This window comes from Vicugna pacos, chromosome 11 (assembly GCF_048564905.1).
Source record: "Vicugna pacos chromosome 11, VicPac4, whole genome shotgun sequence".
Lineage (NCBI taxonomy): Eukaryota > Metazoa > Chordata > Mammalia > Artiodactyla > Camelidae > Vicugna > Vicugna pacos.
In genome coordinates, this window is record NC_132997.1 from 37,453,330 (window position 1) to 37,479,232 (window position 25,903).

A 25,903-nucleotide genomic window follows, 5' to 3' on the forward strand; every position below is an offset into this window, starting at 1 on the left:
CCCTTTTGACTCTGATTGGAAAACACTGGGGCATCCATTTGGAGGAATCTCAGTTCTTGTTCTGTGGATTATTGTGGCTGTGGAGGGGTTCTTGCAGCTTGGAATATATCTGCGCAGGGTGCAGGGCTGTGCAGGGTGCAGGAACCTGTGTGCCCATGGACCTGTGAGCTTATAAGACTGTTAGGTTTTCACATCACTTCCTAAGTTTTCAGACAGCGACCATCTTACATCATCTTGCCACAACTCTGGAAGTGAGTAATGCTGATATCAACATCCCCATTTGACAGATGAGGAAACTGAGGGCTAGAGAGGTGAGAGAGATGCCCCAAAGTCCACAGCAAGTTAGAGAAAGACCTACATCGGTAGTTTAGGCATTCCACCTCTGAGCCTGATGCTTTGCCTTCCGTTCCATCCTGCCTGTGCATCTTTGTGCAGGCTTAAGTGCAGACACCATCTCTACACCCAGGTTTCCGCCAACCTGATCACAAACACCGGGTGAAACCTCTCTGCCCCTCCCCCAACCCCGTGGTGGGATGCCCACACACTAGGAGGGGCTAAGTTCTTTCCTCTTTTTTCTCCCCTGGTCCCTGTCTTTGAGACTTCTGCTGCTGCTGCTGGCAGACCTCAGACAAAGGCAAATGAATCACTGACCCAGCTCCCAGAATTTACAACAAAATTTCTATAGATTTTCTGTGTAGACACAATGGCCAACACCATCTTTCTTGGCATTACTTTTTATTGAATATAGACTTACAGTCTTTAAATAATTTGAATATAGTGCTTTCAATATACAGTTCTTTAGTCATACATATATTTCTGTAAAGCACAAAACTATAACTTAAAATTGAAAGGCTATAAATACACATGTCCATATTGCCATAAATCTAGAACTATTTTATAAAAATAGAACTCAAATCTCAACTTTATATATTTTGGCAACTTAGCAGTTATTGTAAGGTGGCCATGTACATTTTTATTATGCATCACTGTCCCTGAAGGTCTGTCTCCAAGTCTCATTTTCTACCCCATTGGGGACACCTGGAACAGTCTCTTTACGAGGGTCTCTGCAGAGATGCCCATGGCCATGGCTCAGCAGCGCCTTTGCGTAAAGGCTCAGTGCACCCACCTGTTCTTGGAGGGGGAAGACCAGCTTCCAGCCCTTCCTCAGAGAGAGGAGGTGTTCCCTCCTGCCAAATGTCTGCCATCCACACGTGATTGACATCTGAATACACAAAGTCAGTTTCCTTTCCCTGTGCTCAGAGAATGGCAGATGTGAGTTTGGTCCTGTCAAATCAGTGTACAAAGTTTGAAACAAACATCACTCAAACAATGCCCGTTGGGGTATTGTCACCCTGACAGCAGGCACCAGTGCCCACCTGCTTGTGCAAGGTCCTTTACACACGTGACCTACCATTGTGACAGCCTCACGAGGCCAGGACACTCTCATCCCCATTGGACAATGGAGAGAATTGAGTGTCTGAGCATTTAAGTCTCTTGGTCAAGGTCAGTGTGGCTGCCTGATCCCAAAGCTCTCTGCCTGCCCAGGAATCCATGGAGAGAGACCAGAAGAGAGCTTGGATCTCTACTGTGGTCATTTGATGAGAACAGACAAGAAGCTTTGGGTCAACTTACAGCAGGTGGACAGCAGTTCCCCAAACATTTCCAGGACTCCTAGGCCGTGCCTTCCCAGGGGGAGAAGGAAGGTAGACGTCTGAGAGAAGGAGCATGGACCTGCAGACCAGTGGCTTTGAAGGGGCAGGGCCGGAATCATCCTGATCATCCAATAGAAACCCCTCAACTTAAAACCAGGGGCTCACGGGATTTACTGCTTACAGATGTTTGTGTTTTCAACGAGCCCAGCAAAGGCCAGAATGCCTACTCTGTCTCAGGTCTGCCTGCTTCATTACAGGTTGAAGTGCAGAGAGCTCGCATGGTGGTCCAAGGAAGGGACACATGCAGGGTCCCTGGACCAGAGTGGACGGCTCAGAATGACATGGAACACAGCAAGACGGCAGCAGGCAGGGGGGCTTTTTCAGAAAACCCCGCAGGGAGCATGGCAGAACTCAACATGATGAGACACACCTCTGCTCCTCTGCTGGACCTAGGCAGGCTGCCCCAGCTATTTGCAGTTTTGATTTTTCTGGTTGCTTTCCCATAAAAATATGCCCCAGTGGAAAGTTTCTCTCATATCCCCTCTGCGATCACAGCCTCTCTGGACGGTCTCCCCCCTGGCTCAGTGGACTGTCGGCCTCTCTATCAGGCCTGAGTCTGCACGCAGCCCATTCCCTCCTCCCAGCCCTGCTCCCTCCAGCTGTGCCCTCAGCCCCCAGGCCAGTGCACAGCCTTGCTCTGGGCCCTTCCACATGGCTTTTAATCAGAATCCCTGGATAACATCGCCCACACAAAGGAGCCCAGCTGAACAAGGGTGTCCTGCTTAGGCCACTGAAATCATTTTCTGAAATTCACATCACAGTGAATTTCTTAAAAGCCTCTCTTAAGAATGAACAAAACAAACAACAGCCGCAGAAAACCCCTGAAGCACCCCTCTCTCCTCTCCTCTAAAAGGCTGATCACCTATCAGGGCATGTTTCTTGTGAAGGCGAGTGGGAACACAACCAGAAAAAATGCAAGTGGCAAGATCCCGAGGGAAGTGGACTGGTCCCCACCACGCCCCCAGGGAAAGCCGGGAGCAGCAGCTACCCCGGGGCAATGGCAGACCTTTTTTTCCCCTTTCAGAATAGGTGGACCAGATATTCTGAACTCAGTGGATGAGTTCAGAACTCCCAGGCTGCCCCTGGGAGGCAAAAAAGGAGAAATGTATTTGTGGGCCCGGATCACTGTATTTTAAATTAACTTGGGCTCTGTGTGTGTGTGTGTGCTGAATGCCATGATCAGGCTGCTTCAACTCTGAAAACTCCTCCCCAAAAGATACTAGGTAATGACCTGGAGTTAGCCTCACCTTTCATGGTTCATTTGGGTACATTGCACATAATAAGGTGACTCATTCTTTCATTGGGCAAAAGCATCACCTGGACATGCCAGTTCCTGCTAGGAAGCAAACACTAACATTAAGGTTCTGTGGCCGTGGAGGGAAATCGGGGCTGACTTCCTGCACCTCACCCTGGCCACCCCTGAGCCAGGCTGGTCTTATTTCCCAGGGCAGAGGTCAGAGGGCAGCTTGATTAATAATGATAATTCCCATGCATAACGAGGGATACTTTCCTCCTAAAACTCCAGCTTTGCATGTTGCCTCAGTGTGGTCTGCGTGTTAGGCCTGGAGTTACAGGGGAGCTACGGAAAACTGGGGTGAGGGTTGGGAGCAGGGCTTCGGTCGGATTGGACAGCTGCAGAATGTTGGGTTTGGGGAGGTGAAACCTAGTGGCAGCAGTCAAGGTTGATGCCCTTGGCTGGGCCTCATGACTTTTTCCTTGGTCGCCAGTGGCTTCTCCGTGGCAGATTGTGGCAGACTGCAGAGGCCTCTCATTTCAACGAGGCTTTCTTCCACAGCTTTTGCAAACTTGGTTGAAGAGGTCTCTTTGCAGCCATGGAAGCTGGAGATGCAGAAAAGGATGCTCTCTGGCTGGGGGTTGTAGCAGGCGCCATACCCATTGGGTACCACAGGTCCGTAGCAGCAAAACATCTCCATGGTGGTGGGCACCTGGAGGAGAGGGCAGGTCAGGAGCTGCTTGCTCTAAAAGCTTCCTAGAGAGCAGGGCATTCCAGCAACCCCAGGGGTCTCAACAGGATATTTGCTTCTCTTTGACTGTTTTCCATCTGGGCGTTGGACTGAATTAACCAAATCAACTGACAGCTCCATCCTGGACGGCCACAGCCAGAGCCATCAAAACAAACCCATCTAACTGCATGGAATCAGAAGAAGAGGGGCCGTCAGCCCCTGCCTGGTGTGAAATCCGCTCTACTCATGGAGTCAGACGCTCCCAGAGTGACCTGGTGCGGGGTCTCGAGCCGAGTCTCTCCTTCACCTGGGGGCTGTCTGAATCACCGAGGCAATCAGAGCAATTTTCTAAATGGCACCCGGGTGGCACCCAACGGGTAGATGGCTTCCCAGAGGGAGTAATTTATGAACTGGAGGAAATCTGGCTCGTCTTCTCTGTTGATTTTCCCCGCATCCTTAATTACTGTCAGTATTGCCTGGCTGCTCTGATTTTCTCCGCGCAGCCTGGCCACGCACAATTACCCAGCGCTGGGCGTTTCAAAGATTGCCATCAACTGAAGTTTTAGTTAGGTACCGGCTATGTTTTGAATTCAAAGGGGCCGGGATTTTGTAATCTGGATCACAAACCAAGATAAGGTATTTCTGAAGGCATTCATTCAAGCCATAAATGTTCATTTCAGTTGGGAAAAAAAAACCCAACAGCAAATCAACATACCCCAGTTAATTTTATTAGCTGGTCTTAAAGGGAAAAGAGAACACATTCGTGAGCAGTTTCAGGGCGGGGTTTGTTTTTAAACCCACAGGTTCTGTGTGCTCAGGCCAGAAATGACACTGGCTGTTTTAATGGGGCAGAACAAACCATTAGTCTTGCTAATAGAGTCACCTCATTGTCAGATAAATTTGCCGTGCAACAGATGAAGGCCATAAAGCCATTCCAGAGCACGTTTCGCTCATGGATGGTTTCCTGAAGAATTTATGTGGTTGTGTTCTGCCCTCGTTTACTCACGTCGGCAACTCACTGCCGTAATGACAAGATGAAATTACTGAGTGGGATTTATCCTCAAACACAACTTTATCAGCCCTTTTGATTGCCCACATCCAGCTTTTCGCAGATGAGGTGGAGTTTTAGTAAACTGACGTTTGTGGGGAGGGGAGTGGGATGGGGAGGGGAGGTATTTTGAACTGGCGGGGGGACCATGCTGGCTGGCAGTAGACCTTTACAATAATAGCTGCGACCTGTTTGGAGGACCCTGCCCATGCCAGATGCTGGGCTAGGGTTTCTACCTACAGGTCGCATCTGATTGAGCCAGGACTTTGCTCTAGGTCTGTCGGGCTTCAGAGCCTGTGGTCACCCCAGTGGAACACCACCTCTCAGGCAACGTTGAAAGGGAGTGAGCGTAATGGTTAGTGTACCAGAATGGGCGTTCTCCCATCCTGTCCGCCTCTGTTGAGGTGGCGTTCATGATTACAACCATTTCGAATGGGGAAACCAGCATCCTGAGCATTTAGGTCCTTCTGCTGAAGGCCACGCAGCTCATTGGAAGCAAAGCCAGGACTGGCCTGACTCCAACCAGTGGGCTGTAGTCAGTGAGCTCTTTTTTCAAAGAGCTGGTTTAAAGAGCCCACTGGTTCCACTAAGCAGCCACTTTGGGGTGGCCACACTGGGGCTGTACCTGGCTGGTGGAGAGGACAAACCGGTTGCTCATCAGGTATGTTTCATCTGTGAATATCTCAGGCGGCTCCTTGCACACTTCCCGGGCCAGCTCCCGCAGCCCCAGCAGGTGGTTGTCGATGGCCATCCCTGTTATGGCCTGGGTCATTGGGGACAAAGAACAGAACATGAGACTCCCCCTCCTCCCCTCTCTCTAGTCCTCAATGCTAATAGCAACTCTCAAGGCTCGTGCCTCCCGTGTTAGCTGCAGGACACTGTGTGTGGGTGACCGCCCAGGACCGACCACCATACTACGTGGCCTCTGTTCCTTGGGCCCTTGTGCATTTCTGTGTACACAGGATGAGTCCAGAGCAAGTTGGGTTCCAACATGAGGATGCTTGAATTAAAAGGCAATGATTCTGAGTTCCCCTGCAACATGGTCCCTGCTGATGTTTGCTGTGGCTAAATACTTGATGCTCTAGGTGGAAAGAGCAAGGCCAGCTGGGCATCCGCAGGACCCTCTCAGATAGGGTAGGAGTCTGGGCAGGAACACGGGTGCTGGGCCCCATCCAGGCATGGGGAGGGGTGCCCTGGGCTGTCACTGGGCAGACTCTCACCACAACCAACTTCATCCTCCAGCAGGAGCCTAAGGAATGAGAGACGGAGGGCACTGAGGTCTGTTCCTGAATCTTGGTTACGATTTCATGGACTCGGAATGAATTGAACTAAACTGGATTCATCATCTAAGAATAATTTTGAGACAGGAACAAAACATCTTAGCAGAGGTTCGGCTGACATTTTCAAGGGGAAAGCTTGTTGGATGAAGAAAGGATTTTTCTTTTTATCACAGGTATTTGAGCTCTTATCAAAGGATACAAAAATAGCAGTGGGGACTCCTGGATTTGTACATAGGAGAAGCCCAGGGTTGGAGGTGTGGCTGGAAGCTGGGCAGTGGGGCCAGAGGATATTTTTCTAAATTTTTTCATTTTTCTACATCTTCCCCACTGGAGGCTGTGTGTGTGGCATGCACACTGGTTTTACTTGCATGACGTGTGTATTTGGGGCAATTTGAGGAGGACTGATGGAGACATGGGGGCCACCTCTGGCCTCTCATAATAACCTCCGGGTCAACGCAAGGGTAGTTGTAACTCTTGGGGGCTTCACAGTTATGTAAGATGATCACTTAGCCATTAACGCCCCGCGGAGGAGGAAGCCTCCCATCACAATGAACTTCATTCAGGTTTGCAAGTCACGTTTTGGAATTTGACAGGTGTTCTCTTTCAGTTGAATATAAATGCATAAAGATGACTCAAAGGCCTCCGTCTCTCCAAATGCACCTAATTATAGGCTGAGAAGACATGTTTACAACCACTGCTCACTTTAGCTGGCCCCGTTAGAAGAGTGGGGAAGAACTGTGAGCCCATCTATGAAGCAGAGGGCACTTTTTCAATTTCTCTGGTTACCGCTGTTCAATGGCTGATTGGTGCAGGAGCAGCTACTCCGTGTGGCAACCAATCCACCCCTGTTTTCACCATCTCTGAACTCACTGTAGCAACTGGGGCTAATTTAACAGATTGCTTGGGTCAGAGCCATGAGTAAGTAGAGAGTAAAATGACTCAGCATTCAGTCTTCCGTTCATTCAGAAAATCTTAATTGAGTACCTACTATGTGCCGGAGCAGCTGTTAGAGAACAAAGCAGCCATAGGTGCCGCCTCACGGAGCCTGATACGTGGTGGGGGGCCGATACTCACCAACCAAACAAATAAGCTTGTGATCATAAACTGAGAAAGTGCTGTGAAGGAAAAGCACAAGGTGCTATGAGAGTGTGTGATCGGGGCTCTGGACCACATTTGCTCCTTCCCTGGAATTTCCTTTCTCCACCACCACCGCCAAATATGCGTGGCAGATCTCTGGAGGTTTCCTTGCCACCTTCTCCCAGCCCTTACCCCACATGGCCAATCAGGCACGGGATTTACCTTCAAAGCATCTTCATAGCTCTCCTTTCCCCATGCCCCATCTCTTCTATTTAGTCATTTTCATCAGCTTAAAATAGTTAACACAACAGAACCCTATGGCAATGCTTTGGAGGATAGTTTTCTAAATTTTTCACAAAAATTTATATTATGATCGAAGTTGTATGTTTATATAGAAAACCCCAATAAGCCAAAGGCATATGTCTCTTTGCCAGCACTGGTTCCCACTCCACAGAAGCGATCACTTGGAACCTTTTAGCAATTGACTGTCTTAGTTCTAAGTAACATGCGTAGGCTGCCTCAACTGCATTTTTCCGTTTTCTTACTATAGAAGATGAAACTTTGGCTCTTTGGTACCCCTATTCCCCAAATAATCCTTCCACTCCCCTATCTTCCCGGTAGAGTTACATTTGAACTCCTTGTTGCTTGACCAACAAAGTTGACCTGATTTTCACTGTGCAAGTATTCACGGCTGAGTCTCGTAGTGTGTTAGTTTTAGGGTCCCTTTCTGACTCAGGTTTTTGTTTGTTTGTTTGTTTTCCCTAGAATCGACCATTTGTAAACGATTAAATTGTGATTTTTCCCACTTGCTTATCTTTCTATAACTAATCGATTCCTAACACCTCGGCTGGAAGTGTAAAACTTCCCTTAAGGTATTAAAATGTATCTGATAGTTTATCAATTTCATTCCTCCTCTCAGTTCTTGCTCCTCTGTGGACTGACTGCTCCCTGGGTCTGCTGAACAGCCATCAACATGGGTCTCCCTTTACTCTCATCCTCTTTCTCTACCTCTTTCTTGTGCTGAATCTTCTAATTTGGGGAGCCTATGACCTCTTTTTACATATTTTATTCTCTTACATGAGTGCTCTACATCCTCCAATAGTTTTACAAGAAAGAGAGCTTAATAAGTAAACATTTTAAGACCTCTTCTGTATACAATGTCATTATTCGATCATCAAACTTGATAGTTTAGCTGGGTATGGAATATGCCTTAAAAATAATTTTCCCCCAGAATTTGAAGCCATTGTTTTAGTATCTTCCGCCTTCCAGTGATGTTGTTGTGAAGTCCAATTACATTTTTATTCCTGATCTTTGTACTTTATTCTTTTTTTCTGAAAGATGTTAGGATCTTCTCTTTGACCTTAGTGTTGTGAAATTTCCTTGGTGTGAGTAGTTTTTATCTGTTAAATAAAATGCCTGGTGGGCTCTCTCAATATGGAAACTCATATCCTTCTGTTCTGGGAAATTTTTTTGAATTATTTTGTGTTGATCTACCCCCCATCAGACACACACACAAACACCTATTTTCTCTTTCCGGGTACCTATTACTTGAGATATCAGTCCTCCTGTACTGAACCTTTTTTCTCTCTTATATTTCATCTCTTCATTGGTATTCAGGGGGAGATTATCTCGGCTTTACCTCCCAATCCTTCCATTGCATTTTTTTCTGCAATATTTTCCCCCACACTTATTTTTATTTCCTGACAAAAAAATTTTGGAGTTTTTCTTATTCTTACTTACAGATAAAATAACTTCCCTTATCTTTCAGAGAATCTCTAGTGTAATTTAAAAAAAATTTCTCCCCTGTCCTGCATTGTTTTTCTTTCCTTTTAGTTTCTTTTAAATTATTTTTAAAAATTAAACAATAATTTAAAAATTAAAAGTTCTTATTTCTACTGGTTTTAGTCTTTATGTTAGTAGCTCTCTTCAGTGTCTGATGACTTGTGGCTATTTGTTCACATTTAAGAATAAAACACCGGAAAGATGATGAGAGGATATGTGTGTGACAATGTGCTTGTCTGGGGTGGACTTCACTGGGAGGGAAGCTGGCTGGGCTCTTTACTGGGGACCCCAACTGTCAGTATTTGGGACTTTATTCTCTTGGGCTAGTCAGTCTCACCATAGATAAATCCTCTAATCTCCTGTTTGGAGGGAAGTGGTAATAAAGGGGGTTCTTGGTACACCTAGAGCTGAATGGTTGGAGGGTTTACTACTAAGTAAGCAGAGTTTGATTAATCCCCCCTCTTTTTTTAGTTTGGTATCCCCTCTCTCAGCTCTGTGTGGTGTCCCCAAGTCTACAGTCCTTCTTCAACCTCTCCAGAGGGGAAGCTTCTAAACCACCACTGGGGATGGGGAGGGTAGTAGCCTGGCTGCCTGGGGTAGTGGAGAGGCACTGAGGGCCTACTGCTTCTCATGTAGACCATCGACTGATCCTCTTCCTTTCAGTCCCACATGCACCCCTACTTTTGGTGCAGCCTCCAACGCCTTAGCCACTCTGAGTTTCCGTGGTGCAGTTCATTGGGCTCCTGGGCCTCCCTCACTGTTGGCTTGGGTTTCAGCGTTCTTTGCTCTGCTAAGTCTGTTGCCATCTGTTCTGCTTTCCAGTTCAAAACCTTTGCTGTCACCTCCTTTCTCATTCTCTTTGCTGTATGTATTTCTGGCTTAAAACATCCCTTTGCTGATATTTCTGATGGTTTCCAAGGGAGCAATAGTAAACCCTTGTGTTCAGTTCACCATGTTTGATCAAAGTTTGTGTCTTCCTCTTCAACTTCCTGTCCCTACTCTACTTCATTCCTTTTACCAGCTCTCCCTAATATTATATAATATTAAGTTCCTGCCCTTTGGCAGACCACCCGCTCCAACCAGTCATTCTCCTACCTGGTCACCAGGGTAAGCAATGTGAAAGGGAAATCCAATGCCATGAGCTTTCTGCTTTTCTGTCCTTTGCAAGCTGCACATAGAACTACTTGCTTGCTTTCCCTCCATTATATCTTATTCTCTTAAGACTCTTAGCCTTTGCATATGCTGTTCCCTCTGGGGCCATCCTTCCCTTCTGTGTCCACCTGATAAGCACCTCTTCATCTTCTAGGTCTCATATAAAGCACCACTTCCTCAGAGAAGCCTTCCTGGCTTTCCCAAGCAGAGGAACGAGCCTGCTCCCCCATGCTGTGTACTACTCCTTGAAGGCTCTTTGCACATGGGATTGGATTTGCCATTTAAGGACCTCTTCGCCCAGCTACACAGTAAACTCCCCAAAGATATCTTACTTTTTCATTTCTTAGCTCCCAGTGCCTTGCCTGGCATTGAGCAGGGAAACAAAAAATACCCACTGAATACACGAGAGCAAGCCTGATTTCCCCCAAACCAATCAAACACTTAACTATTCAGATGAATCAGGAACCTAGCAACTGAATCAGAGAAAAGCCTATACAGGCAGGTTCTGAAACCCCAGTGTGTGTTATGTTTGCTTTCAAGTATATAGAATGAAATCAGCTCCTCTTTAGATTATACAATCCTTCAAAGACTGTATCGGAATGATTTGCAATTAATATATTGATCACCAGCCCAAGTAGTAGCTTATTCTCTGTTGTTTGTATGCAAGTGATGACTTTGCAGTGCTAGAAAATATATTATTCCCCTAAACTAGAGAAACATTTCCTTTACAATTTCGATATCACCATTAACTTTCAGCAAAGATTTTTTTTTTTATTCACAGGTGGTATAAATAAATATATGGAGAATAAGAAGGCAAAACCAGCCCTGGATGGGAATAAATACTGCCTCACCTGCGATTGTGGGAGGTATGCAAACCACCATGCATCTGAGTTCTCTTGTACAAACTGCAAAGTGCTATACGTGTTGGGCGCTATTATTATCATTATTGTTGTTTCAAAGAACATTCATTGTATTTTTGTAAAATCCACGTAAAAAGCAGGAATAGTATGTACCTCCGGTTCTAAAGATAAGAAAGAGGAGGCTCTGAGAGGCGAGGTGGCCTCACCAGATCGCCGCACATGTGGTGGCCCAGCTGTCACCCAGGGCCTATGTTCTGGGCACAGCCCGCAGTCCTAAGCTCCAACGACATCACATCACTCACCATGACTGTATACTCGGTCTGGGCTCGGATGGCATCCTTCAGGAGTGCCAGCTTCTCTGAATCCTGTAAATGGACCAGAGAGGCTACTCAGTGACAGACAAGCCGTAGAAGCAGGTAGTCCCGGGCCGAGTGGATGGGCAGCCCACAGCGGCCTCGCTGGCCTCCCTGAGGCCCCTCAGACCCACAGGACTTACCGGCACATTGGCTGTGGGCTCAGCAATGGCTTTCACAAAGTGCAGCGCCTCCGGGGTCGCCGATCGAATGTTGTCCACCCGTCCCTCGTGGAACCGACGGATGGATGCGCTCTCGTAGGTGGACACCAGTCTCCGGTGGAGCCTGCACAAGATGAAGGAGGAGTGGCAGGCGGGGCTGCCTTCTCAGGGAGTCATAAATGCTGCAAGAAAAATAGCCTCGGCTGGCTTTATTTCTACAGTCCTGACTTCACTCGGCACAGTATTTCATTTTAATGCTAATAGAATTCTGGAGGAGATTCCCCAAAGATGAATGTCGGGGAGCCTCGGATAACGAAGAGCTGTGCACACTTCAATGTGTGGGTGGGACTGCGTGGATATAAAATAAGGAAGTAGTGACTGGCAGCTTTTTTTTTTTTAAAGTCCCATCAGGTGGGAAACCCAGAATTGTCTGTGAGACCCCATGAATATTTGATTAATAGCACAGAATGGAATAATTCATCATTCACACTCTTGAGGGAATCCTGTTTTATTTAAAAACAATTCAAGCATGACCTGTGAATGGAAGCATGGATGGAGGGAGGGGGCCTTAGGGCTCGTGGGTGTCAGCTGTTGCCCAGGCTCACCGCCCAGGAGCAGCGGGGGTTTCAAACAGACCCACGGGTACCACGGCTGAGCCTCTCCTCCCTCACGTCTGTGATGGGAGGAGCAGCGGCCGCTGCCTCCACCCGCCAGGGCACGGGAACTGAGCAGGCACCCCTAGGCTGGCACACCAGGCTGGCACGCACCCTTCTCACCAGTCAGGAAAATCGCTGGTGTTGGGCAGGGAAGGGGAAAGTCACAGAACTCAGAGAGGGGCAGTGACAGCCCAAGGTCACACAGCAAGTCGTGGCCCTGCATCTTGGTCTCCTTGGGGCATCTCTTGCGTACTGGGTGAGCTCCAGGAGGGGGAAGACCGAGTCTGATTTAAGCACAGTTGCTCGCCAAGAGGGTGAATAAACTTCCAGTTCACTTAAGACTCATTTCCCCAAGACTCTGGCAGGGAAGCTCATTTCATGTATCTCTATAGCCCGTGGGGGCAAACACCCTGCTGAGCACTGGCCGGTCACTGATCAACACCAATTTAGGCAGCTTCCAGGTTTCTGCTGAACCTAGGAGTTGATTCAAATTTTTTTCTGTTACAGTGGAAACTCTGAAGAATGTATTCCACTAGAAGCCAGTCATATTTTGCCTATTCAATGAGCCCTCTGGCCACATCCGGTGACAGCAAAGCTGCCTGGAGGGTAGAGGAGGGGTGCTCCGTGCAGTGTCCACCAGCCTTTCTGGGCTTTGCATCCACTTAAGTGCACGCAAGTGTGGCACCAATGTGGCAGTGTCCCCAGGCGTGGCACTGACCTCACGGCCCATTTTAGCTGCATGCTATCGGAGTCTCAGAATGGCATGGACTGCAGTTCCAGATGCTGGGTCCTGCCACAGCTCAATCCCGGCGAGGACTTGGTGTCCCGGCGATGAACACAGTCCTCATGTGAGGCGACATCAGCCTGACGGATGACACTCCTAGTGGCTGCACTCCTTTCCCCAGGAGTTACAGCCCTGCGTGGGACACTGGGAGCTGGGATGCTACCTACTCATTAGCGAAACCCCCTTGCCCTGGCTTGATCCAAAGTCACTTTCTGCCTCCCCTGCTTGCAAACCAAAAGCAGGTTCTGGTGGGCACAGTGCTATTTACTGGCCATGCTGGTTTATGAGCTGCTGCTTCTGGAACCCTGGGACCAACAGGAGCCAGCCCTGTCTTGAGGAAGGGCTAGTCTGCATTTTACTTTTAGCCTCCTGTAAAAGCCCAGTTTGGTTCCCTCCCCTGCCCTCAAACTTCACCTCCCTACGCCCCATCTCTTCCCCAGCACAGAGCTTCCATTGTCCAGACTTTTCTAACCCACACACCTGGCCGTTCCACCCTGGGCTAAAACTCCTGTAGTGTCTTCTCATGTCTGTGACAGTCCCTACTCTGTCCCAGGAGTGAGAGATACTCAGAATACCATGCCTGGGGGACAGTCTGGAAAATAGAGTCAGCACATCAATGAACAAGGTCATTCGCGTGAATTAGCAACTGCAACAAAGGACAAAGAACACAGTGTGGTGGCAAGGGGACTGAGGTGGCCTCTGAGGGCTGACACTTGGGCTGAGACCTGTGCCGTGGGAAGGAGCTGGCTTGTGAAGAGTGGTGGTGACAGGTGGATGGGCAGAGGCATGGCCAGGGCAAAGGTCTGGAGGCAGAAGAGAGCTGGGGAGGGGTGGGGAGGGGTGGGGAGGGGTGGGGAGGGGTGGGGAGGGTCCCAGGGGAGGCTGGTTTGCAGGGAGCCTTTCTAAGCCTGGACTTTGTTCTAAGCATGGTGGGAAGCCACGGGGAGCGTTCGTGGTGGGAAGTGATAGAATTTGATTTGCATATTTCCAAGTTCATGCTTCATGAAGACAGGATTATAGGGATCAGAGTGGAGGCAGAGACCTGGGGGCTTGCTGCGGTTGACCAAGCTCAGGACGATGAGGGGCCTGGGATGGACTAATGGCAGTGGATGGAGGGCAGACATTTGGAGGAGAACCGACATGAGGTTGGGGGAAATGAGAGACAGAGACCAATCAAGCTCCAAATCTTTGACTTGACCCACTGCGGGGATACTAGCTCCATTTCCTTACCAAAGCTGGGAAGACTGGGGAGGAACCACACCACCTCAGGGCCCCAGGTGGGCTGGGTGAGATCAGGAGGAGAAGCAGCATTCCCAGCCTGCATCCTCCTCACCTGTGTGGCCCTTGTTAGGTCTGCGCCCCTCCCCTGTGAGCTCGGTGCTCCTGGGCCATCGCTTGCCAGCTTCCTGCAACATCCTTCCTTTTCATTTCTGAGACTGCAGTCACACTCTGAAACCCAGTTAGGTGACACCTCCATCCACACAGCCTGCCCTGGTCATGCCTCCATCCTCTAGGCCCACAGAAAGTCACCCCTCCCCCTCCAAGATGCTTCTAGAGTCCAGAGTAGCTGGTGAGTCAGCCCACCTGGGCCGGCCGTGCTTACCTGTAGAAGGCCAGCTGGAGGGCCACCTGAATAAAGGCATCGGGGCTGCATTTCTGCTTCTTAATGAATGTTTTGCCATAGTCATCAAACTTATAAACAGTGAAGTCGAGATTCTTGACGATTCTGTGGAAGGAATAGAAAAGGTGCTTTCATTGCATGCAAAACAGAACACGCCCACCACACAGTCTAACGGAGTTTCTGGAGCTTGGTCTCTGTCCTAGTGCTGCAGGTGTCCAGGACGCCGTCCCTGCCCTCCAGGAGCACGTCAGAGACAGGCCTTGATGTATGGAAGTGGCAGAGGGCATGCCCACCAGGGAGGCCCTGAGCTGAAGGTGAGGCTTGGCCAGGTAGGGCAGTGGCCCTGCTCTGGAGGCGGGGGGGGGTGGGTCTGATTGCAGGGAGGGACATGGGGACACGAGGGACATTTGCATGGGCGGGCAGAACACTGCCCACAAACAAAGTCCTAAATGCCCACAGAAGTAGGCCTGAAAGAGATCATTCATTTGACCTGTTTGGGAAGATGTGTCTGGCATCCTGGCCATCTGGGCAGACCCGCAAAGCCCCCTATGTCCAGCAGAAAGCCCGTTTCTCTGACGGCTGAAAGCAGCATCTCCTCACTGAGGCTCCTTCCTGCTGTGCTATAGGAGGAAGGGCCTGGGGCCTGGCCCCTGGTCACGGTCACCACAGCAAGAGCTGCTTGTGCGGGCGGGTATAGCTCAGCATGCATGAGGTCCTGAGTTCAGTCCCCAGTCCCTCCATTAAAAATAAATAAATAAACCTAATTACCTCCCTCCCAAAAATGTTTTTTTTTTTTAAACCAGAAGTTTAAAAAAAGAAGAAAAAGCTGCTCATCTAGACTTTGGTGGTGACTGAAAACCCATTTTATCCCCAAATGGCTACTAAGCCTCTCGTGATGTGCCCAGGTCTTTGCTGCCCTCAAACCCCTGTCAGAGTCACAGGAAGATTCCCTGAGTCTATACTGAGACCTTCAGCCCTGGTTTTCCCCCAACTCCCCGTACTGACAAGTCTCCTCCTTCATAATGAGTCTGGGGTCTGGGCTGACTGCCTGCTGGAGCAAATCCAGCAAGGTCCGCACCAGTCGCCCACCAGCCGTGTGTGTGTGTGTGTGTGTGCGCACACGCGCGTGCACAGAGCCCTGGGTGGGCAACCCTGACCCCCACTCCTCCACCCCCAGGACTTGATGTTCCCTGCCTGCCCCTCCTGGAATTATTCCCCCCACATCAAGTGAGCTCAGCTCTGGGTGAGGCCATGCCAGGTTCTGGGGACCCATCAAGGACTCAGAGGGGTCCCAGTTCTCATGGGAACTCACCCCTCAGTCTGGCCTGTTGATGTACTGTCCCCCTACAGGCTGAGCTCACGGCCACCACCGCCACCTGGAAACACTCAGACCCCACCCACCTTCCATGGGCAGCTCAGGAGCCCGGGCTCCTCCTTCTCCCCCACCTACAGGCCTCTCTTGGCTCTTCGGGTCCTCGGGAAAGGGGAGCTGGGGCCTTGGGAATCATGTGATGCCTGCTCGAATCCCTGAGAGTAAGCGGATTCCTTCCTCCACCCAGGGCTCACCAGCCCAGCAACTCACTCTCCCAGCGGTCTGCTTGTTCCAAGGACAGCCCCGAGGGTTGAGATCCAAGCACCATTTTACAAACACACACCTGAGGCCTCTCTCACTTCCCCTGAGAAGCCAGTCAAGCACAGCAGATCACAGTAGACTAGTCCTCCCCACCCCTCGGACTCCGAGCCTGGCCACGCCTTGTCCTGTTCCCTTGTGCTATTCCCACAGTCTCCTCACTGTCTCCCTTAAACCCCCTGTACAAAATCCTCCAGGGGTTTCTCCCTTTCCCCACCTTCCCTTTGGTGCCCCAACTCTGGCCATTCTCTCACAAGTTGGCCTCCAAACCAGTCTGATCTCTTATGAACCTGTTCCCCAGCTACCAGCACTACGAACTCCTAGCCATCCTTCAAGGCCCATCTTTGCAAAACCCTCCCTCATCTTTCTGACAGAATCTGGCTCCCGGGTCCTCTTTGGGTTGAGGTCTGAATGCCTCTCTGGTTTTGGCACTTTTTACACCTGACATTTTTGCTTTGTGTGTGTGTTTACTGGGGGGGGGTCCATTTCCTCTGCTAAAGTATGGAGCTCAGGCCCTGTGGCACCTTCATTTCTGTGTCCCCAGAGCCCTACCACAGGCCTGACACACACCCGAGCTCTGCACATACTTGATGAATGAATGAATGAAAGAATGGATGAATGAATGAATGTCCCCATGCTCACTTACTGAATGAGGGCACAAACAACCAAGGTCCAGATCTACTTGCCAGCCCCTGGCTCCCACCACACCTCGCCACTGCCAGCGCTGGCCCACCCGAGGGGCCCATCCCTCGTGCCTGGCCCTCTTGTCTGGGTCCCGTTAGGGCCAGCACTGTCCTTGGGAAAAAAAGGCCCCCTTGTCAAGTTGCAGTGGAAATTCAAGCAAATTGAAATAGCTTCGATTCAAATAACCTATTCAAACCAGTTGTTTATGACACCCCCAAAAACAAGGGATGACTTCCCCACCTTCACTCTGCTCAGTCAGGTGGAACCTGTGGGAAAAAAAATAGCTCCACGTTTGCATTTTATGGAAATGATGGACACTTTAGCAAGGTTATTTCCCTGAAAGTTATAACTCCCCTCTACTTTGGCTACAACATTTCCATGAGGAGGTGGGCGGAGGCGGGTGGGAGGGGTGGAGGAGCTGGGGTCTTTGGAAGCTTCAAGGGTGCCTTGGCAGCTGGAGAGTAGGGGGATTTGGAGGGTGACCCCTGGAGCATCACCCCAAAGACCCAGGATTCCCCTTACTGTTGAAGTTTTTCTGCCGAGGAGGCTAAGAGGCCTTGAATTTCCGGGGAGCATTTCCACCTCAGCCTCCGGGGCGCTGGGAGCTCACTGACGGAGTCAGCTCGGACCATCTTCTTGCTGCTTTTCACCCTGCGGGACAAAGAGGGGACCTCCTGTGGCCCTGCAAGCTGCAGGCTGCAGGCAGCTTGTTTCTTTGCTCTGCAGTCAACCTTGCTGAAGGAGTTTCAGTGGGTATGAGCTGCACCCCCCAAACCAGGACACAGATGAACAGGTGCGAGTTCAGGGAGGCCCCTCAAATTAGTGAGTAGCAGAGCCAGAAGTCCACCCAGTTCCACCTGAACCGAAAGCCTAATTGTTCTTTTCCTGTTTTGCCATTGGACCACGCTACACCACTAACTATTAAAAAAGAAACGCACAAAGAAATTAAACAAGCAAATTGTGACGTTCTGCCTCTGAGGGCTGGTTTGGGTTTTTTTTTTTTTTCAGTGATCCTAAAGAATTCCTAAATCATGGATTTAGATTTAGAACTTAGATTCAGGAAGAAGATTCGAGGAGCGAATGAGCACAATTGGGACTGGAGGAAGGAACCAGTTGTGTTTAAGGGACAGAGAAATACTCAGCCTGGCCAGCCTGGAAGCTAGAGAGAGAGAGATCCAGGCCAAGGGAGGAAAGAGGTGTGTCTCAGAGACCTCGCCTCTGTGCTGGGTCAACAGTGGTCCAGCCCTGACTCCGGACAAGCAATCGATACTGACCTGGGCTTCCCTGGACCAAAGCAGACGTTCCTTTTAAGCTGAGACTTCTTGGCCAAGCCTCTTCCTAATTGCCTTAAGCCTGTTACCCAGTCTGCCCCTTCTGTCCATGACCCATAAAGCGTATAATGTCTCATTCAAGCTGGCTTTCATGTTCATCTTTTGCAAAGATACTTTCCAGACTAACGCGGCCCCCCGGTGGCCACCCATATTTTTCTTGGCCCAGCTTGGCAGCAGCTCTGCAGTCTGGCTCTGCCTCACGTGGCTGCTGGGGCTGGACCCTGCCCCTGGCCAGACTCACATGTGTTTGAGCAGATGCTCCGTGCACTGCACCAGGACGATGCCGTCAAAAGGGGAGTGTTCACACACCACGCCGCAGGTGCCGTCTCGGCCCACCACAAACTGCAGTAGGAGGAGAGAGGTGAGCGGACCTCTGGGACAGTCAGCATTTCAAACCAGCCCCTGGACTCCCGCAGCCTCTCAGTGGGACCTCTTCCCCAGGGACACCAAAGCACATCATCTCCTGAGAAGAACGCTGCACACAGTTGTCCCAGCCTGAGAATACAGGGGCCTCAAGACAGCTCTAAACTGTGCAAACTCCGTCCCACAAATGCTCCCGGCAGTGAAGGTGGAGCCCAGAATTCCTGGCTCAGGCAGTCCAGTGATCCCTAAGAGTTCACCCCGAGGCTGTGTAACTCTCCCCAGGTTGTGGGCCAGCTCCTTCGGCTCCTGTAAGCCTTGTTTCCCCTCAACAGTGCACACCAGGGCCACCACCCTGGTCTGCCTTGTGTGCTTATGTGTCTGATGGTCCCCGTGCTCAATAATTAGGTTCAACAAGTGATGAAAGATAATGATCCAATCTGGCTGATGTGCAGACTCCTAGGGAGAAATAAAGTATTCCTTGGTGGGAGTGAAGGAAAGGCGTACAGAGGAGGCCCCATGATCTGCTGCCTGGGCTTCGAGTCAGGGACCATGCTTGCAATTCTGCAGTTGCCACCTGCCAGTGAGGCGAGTTTTGACGAGACCCTTCAAGTCTCTGGCTTCAGTTTGCTCTTGTTTAAAATAGATCTGGGGGAAGGGTATAGCTCAAACGGTAGAGCACATGCCTAGCATGCACGAGGTCCTGGGTTCAATCCCCAGTACCTCCTCTAAAAATAAGTTAATACATAGACCTAATGAAATGGATCCAATCAGGCCCAGGTCACAAGATCAATAGGAGGATGGGGTGGGGGGAAAGGTCTAGGAAAGGGCAACAGGGACTGTCAGGACAACTTCCGAATTTTTCTCTGACTGTACAAAGGCTGTATTTAGCTGACTGACCCAGAAAAGGGGCAAGCACAGTATACACCAAAGGACTGGGAGAAAATAATGTTGAGATAAGATTTGTTTCTTAAAGCTTGACCCCAATAAAGTGGGGCTGCCTTGAAGCTCGTCTCAGCACAGCATCACACTGAAGAGATCATCCATAAACACGCCAACAAGCTACTGACATCTTTCCTGAGACCTCTTCCAGGGAACTGTACCACAGCACCCCTCTGAGTGGACTCGCTGTCTTCCGCAGTCTCTCACACAGTGTGCCCGTTATCTGAAAATTTACCCATCCCCTTCTTCAAACAAATACATTTCCCATGTAGTTTTTCCCAAGATCCATCCCTTGCAGGCTCTTTTCTCTCTTCCCCAGTGGCCCCTGCTCTTCTGTCCCGAGACTTGCTCTCGGTCCTTCCAGTTCAGGTCTGCAGAGCCTCTCTGGCTTCTCCAGCTCACCTGATAACCTGTCCTGCCTGCGAAAAAGAGCCCAGAGGTGGGCACGGTCGTCCACATGAGGCAAGAGGGGAGGGCTGTGCCCACTCACCCATTAGGGCTTTTCTGTCCCTGTTGCTAAAAGAAAGGGAGGGAAATGATGCTTTTTAAAAACCACGACCAAGGCTTGCTATGTTTCAGGTCCTGTGTTTCCATTATATCATTTCATTCCCACAGCGGCTCCATGAAAGATTACAAGCCATTAGCACCACTGGTGGAGGCTAAAACAGCCAGCGCAGCAGCGAGAGAACTCATCAGAAAGAGCAGAATCAATATGCAAGCCAATAAAAAGGATAACCCACAGAACCTAGGGGACAGAGAGGGAGAAAAACTGGAGGTGGCCTATAAATGCTCATCAGTGTGAACGATGCTAACTCAAAGCACAGAGATTGTTGGCTGCTATTTAATACGATCATTGTGAAAGCGTGGTGGCTTCAAAAATAAATAAGATTAGATTCAGGATCAATGTGCTGGGGGAAAAGGATGGGAAACAGGAATGAAAGGGCCAACCTTCATCCTGTTGCAGGAGTATTTCTCTCCGGGCCAAAGTGAATGTCTTGCCTTTGGGCTGATGTCGTGTGAATGAAAAACATATGAATTGCCTTATTTCATTTTATGACTTTTCTTCTGTGGAGATGCTACGCTGCCCTGCTCCTCAGGGATGGAGGGATGGAGGGAGGTGTGTCAAAATGGCCAGGCCAGGGTGATGGAAATGCGGAAAAGCTGACATCTCTGGCATCCGACAGGATTCCTGTTGCATGTGTTGAAGACTTGTTTGATGGGAGTCCGTGGCATGCCCTCATCTTATTGTGTGTGATGGGGGATGGCGAAGGAGCCTCAGGTCTGACCCAGAGACCCCATAGGAAGGTTAGGGAGCTTGAGTTGGGTTTGGCCACTCACTCCTGGGGAGTTCTGGCCAGTCCAGAGGCTGACAGCTGTGGTATGTCGCCAGCCCCTTCAGCTCCCTTGGCCCCTAATGGAGCATCCTGGGCGGCAGAAGCCGGCAAGTGAGCCTGCTGGACGTGAGCACATGCTGGCTCCGGCCACTGGCCATGTCATGAGGAGGCTCACCTGCAGGGACTTGTCATACCAGCGGTTGGCCCCATTCTTGCTGCAGCCTCCGCCATGGAGGAGCTGGAGCGCCCTGTTGGCGTCGCTGGGCTCCAAGCCTCCCGGGGCGTCCAGGCACACCAGACAGATGCAGCGCTCGATCATATCCAGAGAGTCCCGGTTGGTGGAGTCTGCAGGGCGGGCAAGCATGACCTCACTTAGCACCCGCCCTGCCCCAGGTCTGGGGTCCCTGCCACAGAGGCCCCCCACACCACAGGCTGACACACATACGGACTCCCGGATCTTGAGCCAGTCCTGACCCTTCCCACTCTCCCAGGGGGTTGAGCCGTGAAGTCAGTCTCACTGTCCTGAGCTTCTGTGCTAACCCCAGGGGCCAGCTCACACTCAGGATCCTTGCAAAAGTCCCATCTTCCAGCTGTGGCCATTTCTGCCCCCTAATGAGTAGTCGTTGGTCCTGCCTGCCCGCTTGAAGCAGGGGGTCATATGGGGCCTTCCCCATGGACCCTCAGGCCAGCTGTGCCGGAGGAGAACCTCCAAGGCCCCCATCCAACGGCACCCCCACATTGCATCTGCAGACCACATCTGTCCCATAGGCAAGTTTATTTGTCCTGAACTATGCTTTGCAAACACTTGTTGCCCAAAAGTTTTAGTCAATTTCACATGAGTGTTGGAAACAAGAGAGTGAGGGTGTTGCTCTCCCAGGCCCCCACCATCACCCCAGCTGTTGTTTCTATGCAGAGGGCAGGTGGAAGGGCAAGGCTGCCCCTGAACCTGTATCCAGATGAGGCCATGGGGACCACTTCAGGCACATATAACTCACCAGGACAAATAGACTAAAAGCTGTGAGTTGTTGCAGGAGACATGTCACCAAGCGAGCTTGACTTCTTCCCCAGGGGGGACAGTGGGCATGGGGTTCCTCCCGGAATGGAGCTGGGCCAGCCAGATGGGTGCCCCAGGCAGCTTCCTCCACTGAGCACACGAAGACTCACAAAGCCCACCCAGTGGGACTTAACTGTGGCCACAGCTGGTGCTGCTGGTACCTCTTCTCCCCACCAGGGGTCTGTGTGGTGACCGCGTCCTGTCTCCACCGCCCTGTACAGGATGTGATCAGGTCCATCACCGGGACCTGATGGTGAGGGCTGTACATCGCCCAGATATCCTGAGCTCTGGGCTGGATGCAGTGCAGGGCTACACGCCTCCTCCATCCCCAGAAGGTTTGGTGCATGTTATTTGGAGGTAAAGGGGCATTACCTGGCATTTTCCAATACCCACACCCCATTTATTCATAGAACACCTGGTTTCTAGCTGGGCACATGGACAAGCGGACCTAAAGCTACATCTCCCAGCCTCTTACAGCTTGGGGAAACCATGTCTCAATTCTGCCAACAAGATCTAGAAACACTATATGACAGCTTCCAGGAAACCTCCTTAAATCCAACTAGCATGTGCTCTTTGCTCTTCTCCCACCTTTCCTCCGGCCTGTTGCCTGGAACACAGGTGTGATGGCCAGAGCTCTAGCCTCCATTTTGGACCAGGAGGATGCAGGCCACATCCTCACAGCAAGAGGGAAGAGCCCTAGCCACCTATCAGCTCTGGAGGGCTCAGATCCGGTATACGTGAGAAAGAAACCTCTATTTTCTTTTAGTCACTGTTATTTTGAATTATCTATCACATGTGGCCATATTAATCCTATGCCAGAAGCATTCTGGGGGCTGAAGATCCCTCCAAGAAGGCAGTGGACCCTCTTCTTGTTCCCTCCTGTCCCAGGATCAAAGAAGGTCCTGGGGTGGCCCTGGTTCTAGCCCCCCTATTTCCTGTAGTCAGTTTTGTGCCCTTTGCTTACACAGCCACACTCTCCTCTCAGCTCCTGCCTCTCCTCCTGGACCTCCAGGGGCTAATGTGTCAGAACTCCTCTTTCCAGAGTCTGCCCCCCTGCTTCCCTGTCCCCCGAACCCTACCTCCAGTCTGGAGCCTTCTTTCCTTCCAGAGCTGTAAGCCAAGAAATACACCCATCATGTCTCACAGACATCTGGAATCTGCCTTCCTGAAGTCCAGGGAATGTGTGGGAGCAGGTATGGCTCCCACACCCTGAGGCTCAGGGTCTCCCCACAGCCTCTGTTCACCAACCAGTTCCTGCCTGTTGGGCAGAGCCAGGCGCAGCAGCACCTTCCTCAGTCGGTGGGCAGCTGAGTGAATACATAGCTGATACTGCCAGCGCGGGACCACCTCCGGAATATGCCTGTCCCTTCCCCAGACCATCGAGGGGCCTGGGGTGGTCCTTGAAGTCATGTCTGCTCCTCCCAGCTCTTGGCCTCACCCTGGCCTCTCTGGGCTGTCCTCCGCTCTCGGCATAGTCAGCCTCGAGTGAGGCAATCCCTAAGACCCTCCCTTCAGTTTTCTCAATGCCTACTGGGCACTCAGATGTTAAGGCCACCTGTGCTGTTCTCTGCTCTGCCCAGGTGATTTCTCCAGGTCCATGAGAGGTGTCCACAGATGTCCTCGAGTGAAAGGAACCTACAGTCCCCACCCTCCCCTTCCCCCTTCCTCTTGCAAATCCTGGGGAAGGGAAAGGTCTTTCACAGCAGACCTTCTGCTCTGAGAAGGAGGTTGACCAGCAAGCCAGCCCACCCCTGGGTTATCTGTTCCCTGTATCTTGTCTGGAATATGGGCTTGGGGAGCACTGTGTGTTCAAGACCCCTTTTGATCCCTATGGGACCAGGATGACGCATCACCTTCTGCATGGTCTCTTGGGCTTTCCTGCCTCAGTCTGATCAACTTCAAGGCATTGAGCAATGCCCTGAGGGTCTACTGGGAAATGAGACCCCATCTTGGCCTGGGGGAAGCTCCCCTCCCCTCTGTTCCTTAAGTGTTATGCAGTCACCATGTCACCCTCTTCGACCTGAAACAGCTCCTACTGCCCATGAGGTAGAATCCAAACTTCTCAGCACAACCCCCTGGGCTCCGTGGTTTGCCTCTGCTGCCCCTCCGGGTCACTGCCCCTGAATGCCTGCATGGATCTCATGGGAGCCTCCCTGGACACCTGTGCGCATTTGTCCCCTCACCTCTGTGCAGGCTCACTCTGGATGGGGGCCCTTCTCCCTCTTTGCCTATCAAAGTCCTACAGGTCAAACCCTCCCGACTTCCTTAATCCTCTAACAGTGCCGGCCCTGTGCCCGGCGTGGGAGGGAGCAGCCCAGATAGCTCCTGCCCTCTGGGAGCCTCACACTGAGAGCATGCCAGCTTGGCCATCTGCTCAGGGTGACGAGGACCCTCTGCTCTGTCCATCAGGCTGGCCTCACATAGTTCTGGAGCCCAGTGCTGGACTGGCCACCTCTACATACACCGCCTCCTACAGCACAGTGCCTGACCCTATAGTGTGTCACCCTGCCGCTGCCCCAGACCCCAGACGCTGACAGTCCAGACCCAGGAGCCCCAGTCTGGTCCCCTCCTTCCACATCTTTGAGCTCACAAAGAGCAGGCCCTGGTCCCCAGCCCAGGTGGCCACAGGAAAGTGTCCATGGCTGGCAATGGACTTGAGTGTGCCTGGACAGGTGAGGCTGAGAGCTGTGTACACAGCTTAGAGAAGGAGCCCAGAGGTGCCCAGCCAGCCCCTTGAAAGTCAGGAAGCTACTACCTTTGAGACACAGAGCTTCATGAGATGGGGTAAGGTGGGGAGGGCAGGGGAGAGATGGAGACAGGGAATGGATTCCTTACCTCTACGAGGCTCCCCACTCTGCCCCTCTCAGCTCCTGTAGAGTCCCTGCCCATGGCCACAGGGCCCGACCCTGCACTGAATGCTATTCTGGGGGTCCTCTGGGCTCGGTCTGGCTCATGAATTCAGAGCCTGGGGAGGCCTTGGCCAGGCCTGGGTCAGATTAAGACAGGCAGAGAGGAAGGGAGAAGTGCATCAGGAGGGAGGTAACAGAGCTGGAAAAGGCTTTGAGGGCTGACCAGTAGACACCCAGACTTGTGGGCGGAGCTTATGAGTGATGCCCAGCCTCCAGGGGAAGGCGTGGGCCTGGAGGCCAGCCGAGGGGCTATGGGCAGCCCCGGTGCCACACACTTCAGTCCTGCTGGCCATGTCTCAGCGAACTCTGAGAGCCCAGGCCTGGTATCTGCCTACGAAACAACCCTAAGGCTGGTGTGGAGTGGGCAGGCTGCAGACCCCCAAGAAACCCACAGCAGGCCTATCCAGCACAGAGGCTGGGGGAGCCGAGGCTTGGCACACTCCTTCCCAGCTGGGTAACTCGAAGCTGGCAGCAAAAATGGACAGCTTCCTGAGCATCAGTGCCCCAGCCGCCTCCAAGCAGGGGAGAGAGACCCCCGAGAGGCGGCTGAGCCATCACCACTGCGGGCAGGTCGGGCAGGGCCCCGGAGCTCAGTGACGACCAGCAGGAACTGGGTCCTGGCTCATTAGACAGAGTGGAATGGGAGCAGGGCAGCAGAGCTAGGATGCCAGGTGGCCTTGCAAATGAACTCCCTGCATACAAATCGCTGATCGGTCAAATGCTGACAAGTTTATCATGTAAGGCAGAAAATGAACTACACCTAAACTCATCCACCATGACTCTGGTCCAAATGTAATGGAAACACGGGATAGTGGGCTGGAGGCACACAGCAGGAGCCGTTTGTCTTGTGACACCCTCATCGAGCACATGGAGGCTCGTTTAATGTGGTAAATCAATCTTCCTCAAGGAGCCCCTGCTTAATAGGTACAAGTCGGAGTTGAGTAATAGGAGGAGCTTGCTCTGCCACCCACGCCTGGGGGGTTGACAGCTTCGGCGATGCAGACATTCCAGAGGCCATGAGGCCTTGGAGGACCCTGGAACTTCTGTTAGAGGTTGAAAGCGTACAAAGTGTGACTAAGGTGAGCAAAGATGAAATGAACACAGCACCTCTGCCTATGGAGGGCTGCAGAACCCAGCACACCCACCTGGGCAGGCACACACATACAGACACACACAGCCCTCTCTGGGACACTTGTCTTCTCTGGTCTA

The 25,903-nt window shown here is 51.3% G+C and overlaps 1 protein-coding gene and 1 long non-coding RNA gene across 2 annotated transcripts in view; one reads left to right on the forward strand and one right to left on the reverse strand.

Annotated features, from left to right (window-relative positions):
- Positions 1–3,388: 3,388 nt before the first annotated feature.
- CHAT (choline O-acetyltransferase) overlaps positions 3,389–25,903 on the reverse strand; it is a 47,535-nt gene continuing 25,020 nt past the window's right edge. Inside the window, exons 7-14 of the mRNA XM_072972307.1 lie at positions 20,907–21,076; positions 18,337–18,437; positions 17,287–17,415; positions 14,433–14,555; positions 11,372–11,513; positions 11,178–11,240; positions 5,350–5,487; positions 3,389–3,658 (exon numbers count right to left, since the gene is read on the reverse strand). Coding sequence (XP_072828408.1) covers positions 3,389–3,658; positions 5,350–5,487; positions 11,178–11,240; positions 11,372–11,513; positions 14,433–14,555; positions 17,287–17,415; positions 18,337–18,437; positions 20,907–21,076 — 1,136 coding nt within the window. The remainder of the gene's footprint in view (positions 3,659–5,349; positions 5,488–11,177; positions 11,241–11,371; positions 11,514–14,432; positions 14,556–17,286; positions 17,416–18,336; positions 18,438–20,906; positions 21,077–25,903) is intronic.
- LOC140699765 (uncharacterized) lies at positions 5,972–11,768 on the forward strand. Its single transcript, XR_012077998.1, has 2 exons — positions 5,972–6,177; positions 10,797–11,768. It is a non-coding gene; the product is annotated as an uncharacterized lncRNA (long non-coding RNA).